Here is a 15,859-nt window from a genome sequence, read left to right on the forward strand (position 1 = left end):
TACTTTCAAAATGTAGTTATTTCATCTTTAAAAAGCAGAAGATGGTGCAAAATATTGATCATGTGGTTTTCCAAACATTACAATCGAATGGTGTTTTGATGCCCACAATGCAAATATGTTCAGTTTACTGCCAAAGAGCACAACTTGCTTTATCATATTAAAAGCAAACCTCCTCAAACTGAAATTTCATAATGAGTAATCATCTACTAATAGACGTGTTGTTGCAGCCCCACTGTGTAACATGAGATCATCTACAGAGTTAGCTGTGGCTCTAACTCAGTTTGCAATACGTTTATAGACACTAGATTGTAGCTATTCATTGAACAGAGACAGTAGTGCAGCGATATTCCAGGTAGCTCACCAAAAAAAGACGAGATCTGCGGCTGATTTCACTAAAGAAGGCTGCCATTAAGACTGTTTAGGAGAACGAACCTGTAAACATTTGTCTCATAGCCAAAGATAAAGGTAACCATGCACTTTATCTCACGCCTTAACGGGATTGAATTACATTGGAATGAAGCAGTATTAGTCAGAGATTAGTGGCGTGGTGAGAAAATGGAAACGCCGATATGTTGACTGTACACCACCGCGATAATCCCTCGCTCGTCGAGGAAGTGAAGGTGCTCCGCAACAAAAGATGTGACTGCGGCTGCTGCTGTTGTTGCACTGCAGCTGTTACATACAAAAGACACCTGAGACAGCAGTGCTTTGGGTGTAGGTTATCGATTAACAGACGTCGGTGTATCCCGTCAGTGATCTGTTCGTCGTGTGGATGTGATTGGCCAAATTAAAGAGCAACACCGGAAAAAATGTAATCATGTACAGCTGTTGGTGTGACCTACTGAAATAAGTCACAGCTGTAAGAAATGTATTTTTTTTATCCCCCGGTTGAATTGTGTTCTAACATAAATGTTGTCACAATTATTCTCACAAACCAACACATAATCATATCATTTACATAGCGTCGTTTGAATCAACGTAAGAGACTTGAGGACAGCATCAGAATGGGACATCGCCGCTGCTAGCAGCTAGCACCAGTGTTAGCATGTTTTCAGGGGGCCCCACAGATACACATACACACACAAGAGCAGCGTTAACTTACACTAACAAAGAGACTCACCTCAGTTAATGTCGCGTCAGTGTCTCATTTGATGGTATCCAGGTTATGGGTATTGTGCGTTTGTCGGGGAAACACTTGTGGAAGTGGACATTAGCGAGCTTTTGTACTGTTTTCCCGATGGTAGTTCAGTCAGTGGGGGTTTTGTTGCTAGCGTTAGCAGCGGCAGCGGCAGTAGCAGCTCGGAGGACGGTGGCCCAGCGCAGTCGCTCTCTCCTCTCAACTTCTTCCAACGTCGTCCTCCGCTTGTTTTTCCTACTCTTTAAATTGTCGTTTGCCTCCCAGGTGCGACTCAAACAAACAAACAAAGGACTGGCGCTCTTAATTTCTAAGACTTATAATGACACGGGCCATTTAAAAAAAAAAAATCCAAAATGTCCACGACATTCAGCAAGGAAATACAGAAGGCAAATAAAAAAATGCGTACGACCTCCGACAGTGCGAAACAATTTCCTCTGAAGTGTGCCGCGCCCCGGTGTTTTCACTCATTATTTCCCTTCGTCAAACATCGGCAGTTAACGCGGCGTAGAACCGAGTGAAGTGAAACTACATGCGGGTACAGCGAGAGGAGCGTGAAGCGGCAGCGGCGCTGGATTCTTCTCCTCCGCGACCTCTGCTGCGCCTGTATGTAAAGGGGGAGGCTGAATGAGTCCAGCACAAGTCGCCTCTCTCCAGCCCCACGGAGTTCCCTCCTCCTCCCCCGAAGTGATGATGCTCTCACTATCTCACCCTGACACTTTTAGTGGATCCCCGTATCTCCACAATCCACCGGCTTTAACGCATGTTTTCCTCCTTTCTGTGCGATTACAGTGGTCACACAGGCGGAACAACAGATTTTTATGATGTGTATATCAATATATAACAGTTGACAACAGTTAACGTTAGTAAAATGACATCAAATATTTTTTTTATATATTCTATCAGAATGTGTCTCAAATTAAGTTGATTTTCTTTACCGTGTTTTTAACTCATAACTCAACTCATCCCTGATTGTTCCTATCCTGGCGCGCGCCCTGGTGGTCATTCAGCTGTATGGCGCATGAGCTTCTCATAAATAACTTTATGCTTCAGTCATCTGGAGACTGGAGACATACAGAGTGTATAATATAACCAAAATATTACTACTAATATAGACAAAATATTTTTAGATACATTTTTAGCTGTTCATACATTTGCTCCAATGGGCCCTTTGCACCTTAGCAGCCATTTTGACAGGTTTTAGCCAGAAAAGCATGGGGGTAAACCAAGGTTATAATAGGTTTTAGTTTTTAAAAATTAGTTTAAATTAGTTTTAAGAGTGGGTTTGCTAGTTTTTTTTTTGGTAAAAGCTTAGTTTTTTCATGAAATGGAGTATTACAGAAACTTGTGTTGTAGAGTCAAAATTATGATTCATTTTATATCACATTTTTTAGTGGCAATTCATTGTGCAGAAGTCACAAAATATATGTTGTAGAATAGATGTTTTTCTTTCCTTTTTGTTCATAAAAACGAGCCAAGTGCACTTTGAACTGTGACGCATATCCAAATTTCACAAATACAATCCGGTTTTTAAACATTATGACTACTTTTTGCTCAATATAGTTGATGAAAATGTGTTGATTTTTTTCATCAGATTGCCTCTATATACTATCTATCTATGTCTACAAGAAAATGTGCATCATAGTGCTGAGGTTGGATGCAGTCAGTGTGTCAGATAAAAATCGAATAACCAACAAACTAAAGACACACATAAACATAACATAAATAATAAATAACCCGCATGAGTCCTAATCTCTCAATCTGAGGAAAAACATAAGCAAAAAAAAACATATAAACCCATTAAATTTGCCCCTTGTACATGAAGACGCTAAATGGAACTGAGCCATCAATAATTACAATTATTGTTGTTTATAAATTAATATTTAATCGACTGTTGAATAAAATATTAAAAATGAACAATATCGTCACACACGCACACACACACTCATTGCTCATACACGCACAGCCTCACATTAGAGAAGCTGCAACCACAGACATAATGGCACGAAACACTAAATCCTGTTATGTTTCCTGTGACTTAACCAGTCCTTTACATTGAAAGAAAGCATCCTGGCACGGTGGACGTCCCAGGTACGTTTCCAACATGTCCATTCCATCCACACGGCCGCCAGGTTCAAGGATCACTTTCCGGTACTCTTGTCCAACCTGTGAGGACGCACAAGTTTAACTTAACTGATGATGTGAATAATCAAAAACACATATATAGAGTTTTTAATCTATCAGACCTACCTTTGGATTCATGATGCCTTCTTTCTTAAAGCGACTGAAGAAAATGTCCATGGAGTAGACTTCGCTCCACAGGTAGCTGTAGTACTGACCGTCGTATCCTCCAGCCAAGTGGCTGAAGCTGGCAGTCATGTTGGTGCCTTCAGAGAGAGATTTATTTTTCATCATGTCAAAACAACAACTGTTATAAATCATTTACCATTTAAGTTTTAAAAAAACACAAACAATGCCTGTTCATAGTGAGGTTTTTATACTTTTTCCGCCCCCATTTAAAGGCCCAGGGCGTTTAGCCTAATCCCCACTTTACACGTTTTTGGTATAGCGGTAGAAGACTGATGGATGAAGGATGGATGGCCCAGTGAGTAAGAATTAGAATCACCACTCCATTTTAAAAGCATTCTAAGGCCTTCGCATGCCAGAAAAGTCGTCTTCCATCTCAAAATACGAAATGCACACCTTGGTCCTGTCAATTTCTGGCAGACATTTAGTAGAGTTTGTTTTATATCAACCAATAAACCCTTCCAAATGTTACTGAACCGTTAAAGCTCCAGTACGTAACCTCCAGTGATATTTTTTCCAGTGATCGTTTTTGTTGACGTTATTATTCTGCCTCTGTTTCGTGAACAGAAACACGTAAGTAATATTATTTGTATAGCGCGCCCTTCATCTGGAAACAGGCACTGTCAAGCAATACTATCAGACCTGACATAAGAAGCGTCTGTGCGTATACACCGGCAGTAAGGCGGGGACAAGAAACATTTATCCTGTAGAATCCTCAGCGTACTGCCGTTGTCTAAAATCTGTCTCGACATTAAACAAATCATTTCCTGTGTGCAGTGTGGGATCACATCACTATAAATAACCACTATACTGAGCAACAGAGAGTCGTGTGAAGCTGATCGGCTAAATCAGCAACGTGATGTCTCATCTGACAATGGTTTGAATCCGAGGGACGTTTGTTTGTATTTTTAAAAAATTATCATCATTTTGCCATAAAACAGAGGTTTATGTTAGCATGTTGCTCACCTGGTGTAGCAGGGACACCCAGGATGTCCTCGCAGTGCTTTGCAAACACCTCCGCTGTGTCTGCATGAGAGCTGTTGTGCAGTAACTGGTCCACTTTACTGAGGACCACCTGACGCAGGTTCATCAGACCTGAGGAGAATTAACATCACTGTGAGTGTGTTAGCATTTTGTGAGGGTTTTTTTTTTTTGTGTGGTTAAAAGTCCAGTTCAAGACTCTGACCGGTGTTAGCGACTCTGGAGGCGATCAGTTTGTCGAGCAGATTGTCTGGAATCGGACTGCCGTCCTTGTAGTGGCGAGACATTCTCCGCAGAGGCTCCTTCTCCCAAACCCAGTTCTCCAGCATCTGCGACGGCACCTCCACAAAGTCCGTCTCCACCTGGGTCCCACTGAACTCTGAGAACACGGTCTGAAGTGACACACATAGGAAAGGAAAACTTACTGTTGTCTAAAAAAATGAACCAAAAACCTATGAGCATTTATAATGGTGCTGCTGATATAGTATATAGTCTACCTTAGAGCAGATCTCGTGCATCACATGCCCAAATTCATGGAAATAAGTCTCCACTTCGTGGTGCTGAAGGAGAGAGGGCCAGCCTTTCCTGGGTTTGGTAAAGTTAGCGACCATGGCCGCCACTGGAATCCTGCGCTTTCCGTCAGGTCCTCTGCAGCCAGGCTGGAGCCCAAAGCAGGCCGCATGGCCGTACTTTCCCTCCCTGGGTGGAAGACGGACAAGGTGGCAGTGTCACAATAAAAAAAAAAAAAGTTTTTACAGTTGTGCCCATTATAAGAGATGTGATTTCTTCAAAAAGTGATATTTTTTGTGGGTAGAAAACAAAATTGCCTTACCTCGGATGCAGGTCCAGGTAGAACTGTCCGACCTCCTCCCCCGTTTCGGTGTCGCGTGCCGAGTAGAGCTTGACATTGTCGTGCCACACGTGAGCGTGTTCCACCTCCGTGTACGTGAGACCCAGCAGCTCCTGGTAAATCCCAAACAGTCCCTCCGTCACCACGTCGAGCGGGAAATACTCGATCAGCTTGTCCTTGTTGACGGCGAACTTGCACTGCTCCACTTGATTCATGTAGTACGGCAAGTCCCAGGCATTGATCTGCCCGTCGAACTCGTAGCCCTTCATGAGACACTCGCGCTTCTTGAGCGCAAGAATGTACTTCCTCTCCTTGATCCCGATGGGCTTCAGGGTCTCATAGAATGTGTCTGTGAAGCAGGAAAAACACTTTTAAACTACAATCTCATCATTGTGTATTCCTTTTCAAAATAAAGCAGAGCAGAGTGGGATGCCTAAAATGATCTGTGTCAAGGATTTGGTGGCATCTAGTGGTGAGGTCAAAGACTGCAGCTGAATATCCTTCATTCCTCACTTTCAAGCACAGGAACCAAAACTATGGCAACTGTATATATATACATATACATATATATACACATATATATATATATATACATATACATATACATATACATATACATATACATATACATATACATATACATATACATACATATACACATACACATATATATATACACATGTATATACATATACAGACATATACACATATTTATAGATATACATACATATATATATATATATATACATACATATACATACACATACACATACACATACACATACACATACATATACATATACATATACATATACATATACATACACATACATATATATACATATACATACATACACATATATATATGCACTAAAATCCTCAATTTATTCTCCCCACCAGCCACTTTATTGGCGACACCTGTTCAACTGTACTGTACCTTTTTAATTAATCTTTTTTTTTTTTTTTTAATCAGATTTTATTCTGTTTTTGTATGGTTCAGTACTTCGTATATTGTTTTGATAAGTACTCCTTGAATAAAGATTATTATATTTATCCTGATGATGCAAATTCACTACAATCGACAAATCGCGAGTGCTTTTTCATCGCGCTGCACAAACTACTCGTAAATCATATTATCCCTGAACTCGCCGCACAAATCTAATATATGACCATGCGTTCAACAGCCGTAAATTACTGCATGTTACGCGACATAAAAGAGGCATGTAAAGCTACACACTCAACATTTAGCATGTGTGTCTATATGTCTGTATCTACCCATCTGTCCCAGTCATGTTTACTTTTCTGCGCATGTGTCCAGAGTGCGTCGACGCCGCCATACCTAGAAAGTCAGACACATTGCTCGCATTCTTAGCCATGTTCATTTCCAGCACATAGTTTGCGTGGCTGCTGTAACCGAGTACGTCTGCGACCTTTGCCCTCAGCTGTATCAACTGCTCAAGGATCGTCGTGTTTACCTGGAAAAAAGAAAAAAGCTGTAGAATAACGTATGCAGAACAGCCAGTGTATACAGTTTTACAGCGTATCACAGTAAGCCAATTAGAGAATCGGTGATTCTAAAAGACTGGGTCGGGACCCACAGATGGATCACGGGAGGGTTTTTTGGGGTCCCCACACACCGCAGAATTTTCACAACCTACTGGTTAAGATTTAAAGGTGCATTATGTAATAAATCTAAAGCAACCGGCCATAAAATCCTCCTAATATGTCACAGAGACTCAGGAATAATGTTCATATAACATACTGAACTCACCAAAAACAACAGTAAAGCCAAAATATTCACTCATTGCAATCATGCAAATCGTGCAAAACAAACAGGAGAAAACTGTAAAGAAGATAAACATATTAATTATGAGACTCTGGTTACCTCTTTACACCTGCTGTGAAATGCAGTTTCCATCTTCCTCCTGGTCTCGGAATTGTGACACCTCTTCATCAGGGGGAAATAATGAGGATATTCAAGCGTCACCACATACTGTCCATTATCCGTCCTCTCCAGTCCATTCAGATAAGTATCAGCGAGTCCACCTTAACAGCAGAGGACATGAGAACACCATGAGGGGGAAACTAGCTAACGCCTGTTAATAATGTACATCACAAGATGATTCACAAGCTCACCCAGTTCATGGTGATGAAAGACCAGAAACATGTTGTCCTCGTTCAAGTTGCTGTTGAACTCGATGGAGAGTTCACTGATGAGCTTTGAGATTCTTTTTACTTCCTGCAAAGAGGGGAAAAAAAACGATTAGCATGAGTGTAGGGATAACATAATATAAACACTGTGGAACCTCATTAGGCACAACACAATTTTTTTCAATTTTCAATTAGCATTAGCGTAGCTAGCTGTTGTGTGTCAGGCAGCGGCTCATCAGCAGCAGCTGCGCTGTCTGGAGCAGGGAGCAGGGAGTGAAGAGGCTGGGCCAACTTGGCGAACCTGTTTCCAAAGGTAAGCTAGCGAGGCTACGATTAGCATTAGCGTAGGGCTAACGTAATACAAACACTACATTCCTTATCATGCATTAACTGAAAAATCTTCTTCAGCTCCCACTATAGGAATACATACTTCCAACGGGCACTGCTCTAGTTTTCTAAAATAATGGTAATGCGCAAAAGTGGTGCAAAATGGCTCAGTATCGCCGCCAAAGGTGAAACCCGGCAGGACAAAAACCAAAACTAATTCACAACAAGTTTCATGTAACTTGGTGGAAACATGTCACAACCCAAGACGAAAAAAAGAAAAAAGTTTATAGATGCCATGGCCTCAAATCAAGAAGAAGTCGGCCATTTTGAATATGGCTTCCATGCCAACTAGACGCATCAAAGATAAAAAAGTTAAGATAAGAGACCCAGCCAGAAAGCATCAGCACATGAAACCTGAGTCAAGGGCATAGCCCCACCTGCTGGCAGATTGGCTGCAAGGGTCCAGACAATGCTGCTTAAATTGCAACGTTTCGCTAAATTTGTGAATATGGGATTTAATTTAAGTTATAAAAACATGAGACAAGTGACTCTTTCACACAGTAAGAGTATAGACAAGTAAATTGATGCTAATTAAATAATATATTAGTTTTACACAAAAACACGACAAAAAAGTTTCTTTATCCAATAGCAATTACTATTACAATTTAAACAATGCAATTACTTAACTGCAATGCAATACAGTTGTATGTTGGAAACAATACCCATTTTTAAGTTAGATTTTTATGTCATGTGGTTATGCTAAATCACATTTTAAATAATTACAGCTACAGAACACTTTATTTAACATGGATATTTATTAAACCAATATCCTTGCCAACTATTGGATTTGACAAGTTATTTAACTTGTCATAGTGACGTCTATGGTGCTGTAAACTGACCTGCGGACACTGACACTGTCACACAAACCAGAATGTATCACCTCATGGTGTTAAAGAGACGAGTGCAGTGTCAGTAGGAAGTATGTGCACACCACAAATCAAATACGCCTTGTAAAGAGATTCCAGCGTGACTGACTGTCACAAAACAGCTAGCTACGCTAATGCTAATCATAGCTTCTCTCGCTTAACTTTGGAAACAGGTTCACCAAGTTAGCCGCAAAATAGTAGCATGCTAATGCTAAATAAATATGTGCTCGCGTATTGGTGAATGGACACCGACTTCGTCCTTTCAGTATAACACCATGTTCTGCATTGAACCGTGTCTCACCCACCGTGAGGACAGCGTCTTCACTCCCACCGACAGCGCAGCTGCTGTTGATGAGCCGCTGCCTGCCTGGTGCAGCGTGATAAATCAGCAAAAATCAAGGATGCACACCATCGGGCCATGGTCAACCCATATCCAAAATCATAGGGCGACCTGACTAACGGTCAGCGAGATATGCCCGTCACAGACAGACACACAGACACAACTTGCTTTATAGATAGATGACAAAGACATTCAAATTCATTAAAAGGTGCATGTAGTTTGCCCATTGAGGCAAATCAGGAAGTGAGAGTACACTGAACGACCACCAGGGGACAACACCACTGGTTGTAAAAACAACTCTGTTTGAATGGAAGTCTATGGTAAAGTGAGCCTACTTCTCACTTGAGTTTTTTTAATGCTGACGTACCTGTAAAAGTATACATTGTACAGTATATGCTGAAATACTATGAGCTCGTACTTTTGACAAACTGCTCTGCTCACATATTGCGTTACCTCTTGTATGTCTTTAGACAGGTGCAGTCCTTTCCGTCGGCCCAACGTGACAAGTCTGTCAAGGAATCTCTTTTCTTCGGGCGAAAGGTCGTCCTGGAGCTTTCGCTGTCAAGACATTGTCACATAGAATTTATTTCATATTTCGCTAAATATTATTCACCCGTTTCTCTTTTTTGCTGCACGTCAGCCTGCTCAGGCCCCGATATTGGAAGAACATATGGCTCTGGCAGCCCGACTGATTACATCAGATTCAGTTACTTTCTGAGGCTAAAATAGGGACCAGTGAAGGGTCCAGTGAGGACACCGTAACCATTGATCTTCAGCACTCGGACATCGCTCATTCTCTGGCTGACGTTAAGTATGAAAGTCATCAATCATCCAAGTGGCAACTGTGTCTATTTTGATCATTGATTAATCGGTTTGAGTGTTTTTAAAAAAAAAAAACAGGTTTTCTGATTTTTCAGCTTCTGGATATGAATATTTTCTGGATTATTTGCTTCATATAACAAAGAAACCATTAATTTATGTATAATATAATATATATACGTATATATATATTATACATATATATATATGGTATATATGGTAATAATAATAATTACAGCATGGCTTAAACAGCAACTCTAAGGTGCATGAGATGCGAGTCGTACCTGCAGCGCAGTGATGCGCTCGAACACGTCCTCCCTCATACTTATCTCCACGTCGAACTCGGACAGCGTCTTGTCCGCCTCTGTGCTCGCCGTGCGAACCTCCTTAGACGGACAAACGTACTGCGGGAAATCCAAAACGTGACGCGACGCTACGGGAGCAGAGAAGAGGACACAAGTGTTAGGACAGTGTTCATATGTCTTTTCTTGACTTCATCTGTTTGCTCTCTATCAGGTGAATAACCAACTAAAGGATATTGGATTGAACTAGTCGAGCTCGTCACAGTGACCTTCATGGTGCTGTAAACTGACCTGCTGCACACTGACACCGTCACACCAACCAAACCAAAGACATTCAAGTGAGAAGTAGGCGATTCCAATTCACTTCCTTTCAAACCATATAAAAGTTGAATGTGGTATTCTGGTTTGCTTGATAAGGCCAATCGGGAAGTAAGAAAGCATCACATATCCACCGGGGGGACAATGCAGTTGCAAATAACTCTTTTTTTCTGCGCTTTTCCATTAAACAGTTCTAGCATGACTTGCTTTTCCATCAGTAATAGTACCTGGCGCTTTTTTTCAGTACCTGTTCCAAGCAAGCTGAGCCGATAAACTAAAATGTGACGTCAACAGACGAACGGTCACTGATTGGTCGGTCACGAGTGACGTTCGACACAAGATTCAAACAGAACAATGCCGAACTGCAGTTGTAAAGATTTAAAAAAAACATTAAAAACATGCATCAATTTCCAACATTTAGCAAGGAAATGTCTAAAATCTCAATATTTAACAGCTGTAAATATTTTTACTTCAGAGTGTGTACTCCAGTCATGCAGAAAGTACTGAACTAATTTTCGTTTCGTGCAGCCGTGGGATGACGACCCGGCCCACGGCGAGCAAATACTATAAAGTAATGGAAACCGACGTGACTGATACCAAACCAAGTAGAGTGGAGCCGAGTTGTGCTCGAAACTGTGTCATGGAAAAGTGCCAGAAGAATGCAAGTCTATGGGAAAGTGAGCCGACTTCTCACTTGATTTATAACATCAGTGAGCATTTTCCTGGGTAGTTAATGTTCTCAATCACTAGTTTCATGTTTTTTTTTTCAATAGAAAATGATGTCAATTTTGTAAATTCTGTTTCACAACAGTGTGATTGACAGCTGTATTCTTTACTCTGAGCCTGTGAACTGAACCAGTTGCAAAACCTCAACATAGCTCTGCCCTAATCTTGGGTTTTTTTGTTTTTTTGTTTTTTAACTGGTCTGTTATGTTTATTGTTTACTGTTCAGTTTCTTGTTTTTAACTGGTCTGTTAAGTTATTGTTTTTTTACTGGTATGTTAAGTTATTGTTTAAAGTTGTTGTCCTGTTTGACTTGTTTGCCTAGATTAGTCTTATTTTTACCTGAACCAAATACGCACCTTATTTACATTCACTCTTATCTTATTTCTTTCTATGTACAGTTTTTATAACATTGTGTAATTGTTAATCTGTATACGGAGCTGCTGAAACCCTGTTCTCTCCCCACTGTGGGATAAATAAAGCTATCTTATCTTATCTTATCTTATTCCTTTATGCAACCCAACTGCTATTTTAATCCTAGTTCCATAAGACATCCTCCATTTTTATTTACAATCTATGGTTTTTATGGGCTTTTTGTTGACATTTAAAGGCAACCAAAAAACAACAACACGAGACACACTTACATGCATAATCCAGTTTGGCATCAGCCAGAGCCTTCAGTGTGTTTTCGACAGACACTTCTTCAGTGTTAAGCGAGCCGATGTCATCGTAGGCTTTCTTCACTCTGCTTATCAAGCTGTCTGTCATGGTCCTGATCTCATCTGGACTCAGGTCCCATTTCAGAGGCTTCCTCTGAGAGCAGCAGCTCCTGGCATGAACCACACACACACTCTGGATGGTCATCCTCGGGAGGAGAGGTTTAGACACTCTGCAACAAACAAACAAACAAACAAACAAACAAGGGGTTTAAAACTGTGACATCGTGACATGTGGTAGGAATAAATCCTGCTTTAATAAGGACACACTTGGAACGTGCTCGGTATTTCTCCCCTGCTTAGCTGTGACCTCCATAAGCCCAAGTCCACTCAAGTGTGGGGTTTCACGACATTGAAATTCAAAACAAGAGCGTAAAAGAGTGGCATCGAGAAGAAAGACAGCGATCGGAGCCAAAGCACACACACACACAGCTCAGTCATTTATCGAGCAGCTGATTCACACCAAACACACCTGAAAAAGCAGCTGTTGTAGCACAAACACATAGATACCTGCACAGCGTCCGGCTCACTGCAAATATCAACGCACACATGCCAGCAGCGTCATGCGTTTTATATTTAAAAAAAAAAAAAAAGATAAAACACACTTTCGTGTCTCCTTGGTTTCCTAACTCAGCTTCTACACCAGCAGCCTCCTCTGTTTCACTCACATGTGCAAATGCCCAACCTGCTTCCACTGTCAACGCGCATGCGCAGAGGAGGAGGCGGAGGAGGCGGAAGATGCGATCGCTCCGGTGTTGCCAGGTCCGCGGTTTTCACGTGGAATCAGGCGGTATTTTGAACGAGAAGCACATTTACTCTGACTGTGAGATGAGTACAGGAAGTTTTAAGATAACATTTGATTATAATGACGTAACATCTCACAATAATTACTTATTTTTTATTGTAATAATGATAATTTATTAAGACATTTTTAATTTTTTAAATATAAGGACATAGCGTCTCATGGTTATGGGAAACTATCTCAAAATGATGACTTAGTATCTCATAATAATGACTTATCATCTCATAGTTATGACTTCATATCTCATAAAAATGACTTAACACAACACCTTATAATAATGAGTTAACATCTCATAAAAATTACTTAACATCTCATAATAATGAGTTAACATCTCATAATAACGACTTAATATCTCATTGTTATGACTTGAGTATCCCATAATAATGATTTAAAATCTCATCAAATTACTTAACATCTTATAATCATGACTAAGTATTTCATAATGATAACTAAATGTTATTATGACTTAGTAGCTCATAATAATTACTTAACATCTCATAATAATGACTTAGTCTTTCATAATAAATAAACTTCGAATAGTTATGACTAATACCTCATAATAATTACTTAACATCTCCTAATGACTTAAAATCTCATAAAAATGGCTTAACACCATATAATGACAACATCTCATGTAATGACACCTCCTCCTAAAAATGACTTAACATCTCATAATAATTACTTATAATCTCATAACATGACTTAAAACCTCATGAAAATGATTTAACATCTCACAATAAGGACTTAGTATATCATAATTATGGCTTGGGCATGCATTAAAAAAAACCTGAAACTTGAAACTTGAAACCTTTTTTTCTTTCCAAGTGGCGGAAACGGGCTTCCCCAACGCAGACCTGGCAACCCTGCATCAACCCGTGAGACCTTTTCCGACACAAGCCCTCATGACGCGGTAGCAGCAGCAGACAGCTGGAGAAGAGCTCAGGTAGGTGGGCGGGGGAAGACGGGGGAAGACAGGGGGGGTTTATGTATACATACACACACACTCACACGCACACACACATTGACATAAACACACACTGTTGATAACATCATTGGCCATCATTTGTTGTGTATAAATGTGCTTTCCGACGCCTCTGCCGATCTCCTTCTTCAGCTCCATCCTTGTGCGTTGTTTCACTGCGATTGTTGCAGGCAGCATTAAACAAGCTGCACGGGCGAGCCGTGCCGTGCCGAGCCGAGCCGTGCTGTGAGGATAAACTGCATCATCTAACCCCCTCTATAATGTTATGTCTTTAGACACAGTCAATAAAAACACACACGTCGACTGTCATTGTGATGTTACATCATCACTGCTCCTGCATCATAGCATGTACGTGTGTGTGTGTGTGGACACACGTACATGTACACACACACGCACACAAACACACACACAGCTGAGGGAGCAGCATAACAACGCATGGCTGCAGCACGTGATGGAAACGTTTGTGTCGCTGAACCTTTTTATTCCCTCAGGGTTAAATCAGTGCAGGCTATAATGTGATGAGGGGGATTTTTTTGTCATTACCTGGCAACATCTGTGCAGTTGTAGTGTTTTTACATAAGCAATAATAATAATAATAATCACCCATCATAATACATTCCAATTAATTGTGCTTCCAGTTAAAGCGTCATTAGAGATATTATAGGTGTCAAACTTGAGGCCCAACACTTATTATCATAGTTGTACGAGTTATTTATGTATGTTTTTAATGCAGAGATTCCTTTTACAACGTGAATATATTTTGTATTCAGAGTTATTGATTGTTCCATAACCTATCAACACGTAAATGACGCATCATGAAAAATACGTCAACGGTCCACGCCGACAAATCAGTTTTAGTTTGAGACGTGTGTGTGCGTTCCACAGATTTATACAACGGCAGTGTCATCTGATGATGAGGAAAGGGAAGCAAGACGGCGTTGCCAGGTTTGATGGATTATCCATAGATCCTCCTGCTGAGCTCACTCACTGACATGGCAGGAGAATTTCTGGCCTTGAGGGACGTCTGTGGACAGTCTCTGGACGTCAACGCCTGTCTGAAAGCAGATTGTGAGCAGTGTTGATCACTGACATGCAGTCTTGTATAAAATACCTAAAAGGGATACTTGAGTAAAAGTACTCCGGCCAGACATGATCTTGATCTTGGGTCCTGGGGCTCCTTGGAATTTGTGGACTGAACCATCAGAAACATCCTGGAAGCATCTGAGAAGGCTTCACGTTGGCTCTGGTTGAAGAGGGGGGAGGCGTGGCGGAGTGCGCTACCTTGGATACAAGTCGGGGGACTGATCACACCCCGGATGGGTCGCCCCGGGTGAGGGTGTTTGATGAAGACCCGAAACACCCTATGACCTGATCACTGGTGACGTGTCCAGGTTGCACCATGAGATGTAGTGCAGTACTTAGTAAGTTATTACACTTCCTGAGTATCACGGCTGATATATCAACAGATAATTACAGTAAAGTAGAAATTCCTGTGGCCAAGATGGACAGGATTATGGGGTGAGCACGTTCGATGGACAGCTCAGGTGGAACGGTTTAGAAATGAAGTGAGGGAGTGAAGAGTTGAGATGGTTTGGGAGGAAGGACCGTGATTCTGTCGGACTAAAGGTGCTGAAGACGGAGGAACAGAGGAGGTTCATGGATGTTGTGAAGGTGGACACGCGAGGACAGTTGGCGTAAACAGAAGAGGACAAGATCGAGGCAGATGATCTGCTGTGCACTCTTAGAAATAAGGGTTCCAAAAGTGTCCTTCTACAAGGGCTGAGGTTCTACCTCCAGAACCATTTGCTTCTGAAAAACCCTTTCCCGAAGACGGCCAGCTCACGTTCACACTGAGTTCTCCAGAGTGTCGGCTGAAGGACACTTTGGACGGAGGGTTGCACCTGCATGCTACGTGCAGTACACTCTTAGAAATAAGGGTTCCAAAAGGGTCCTTCTACAAGGGCTGAGGTTCTACCTGGAACCAGTTGCTTCTGAAAAACCCTTTCCCTGAAGAAAGGGTTTTTTCAAGGGTTCTTGGTAACACTAATGGTTCCAGTAAGAACCATTCTGATCCATAGAACCCTTTAAAACCTCTTTCCTGAATAAAGGGTTTTCAAAGGGTTCCAGGTGGAACCCTCCGATAGGGTTCTCCTATGAGGACAAGCCGAAGAACCTTATAT

At 41.2% G+C, this 15,859-nt stretch overlaps 1 protein-coding gene across 1 annotated transcript; it reads right to left on the minus strand.

Annotated features, from left to right (window-relative positions):
• Positions 1–3,157: 3,157 nt before the first annotated feature.
• Positions 3,158–12,446, minus strand: nln (neurolysin (metallopeptidase M3 family); the record flags this gene model as incomplete). Its single annotated transcript, XM_083892917.1, has 13 exons — positions 3,158–3,301; positions 3,386–3,522; positions 4,409–4,537; positions 4,629–4,815; positions 4,921–5,122; positions 5,256–5,622; positions 6,613–6,748; positions 7,159–7,319; positions 7,410–7,512; positions 9,471–9,575; positions 10,121–10,269; positions 11,824–12,068; positions 12,406–12,446. 13 exons carry the CDS (start codon positions 12,444–12,446, stop codon positions 3,158–3,160), a joined length of 2,106 nt encoding a protein of 701 aa, XP_083749043.1.
• Positions 12,447–15,859: the final 3,413 nt, after the last annotated feature.

Source organism: Microchirus variegatus (assembly GCF_963457635.1).
Source record: "Microchirus variegatus genome assembly, chromosome: 1".
In the NCBI taxonomy this organism is placed as follows: domain Eukaryota; kingdom Metazoa; phylum Chordata; class Actinopteri; order Pleuronectiformes; family Soleidae; genus Microchirus; species Microchirus variegatus.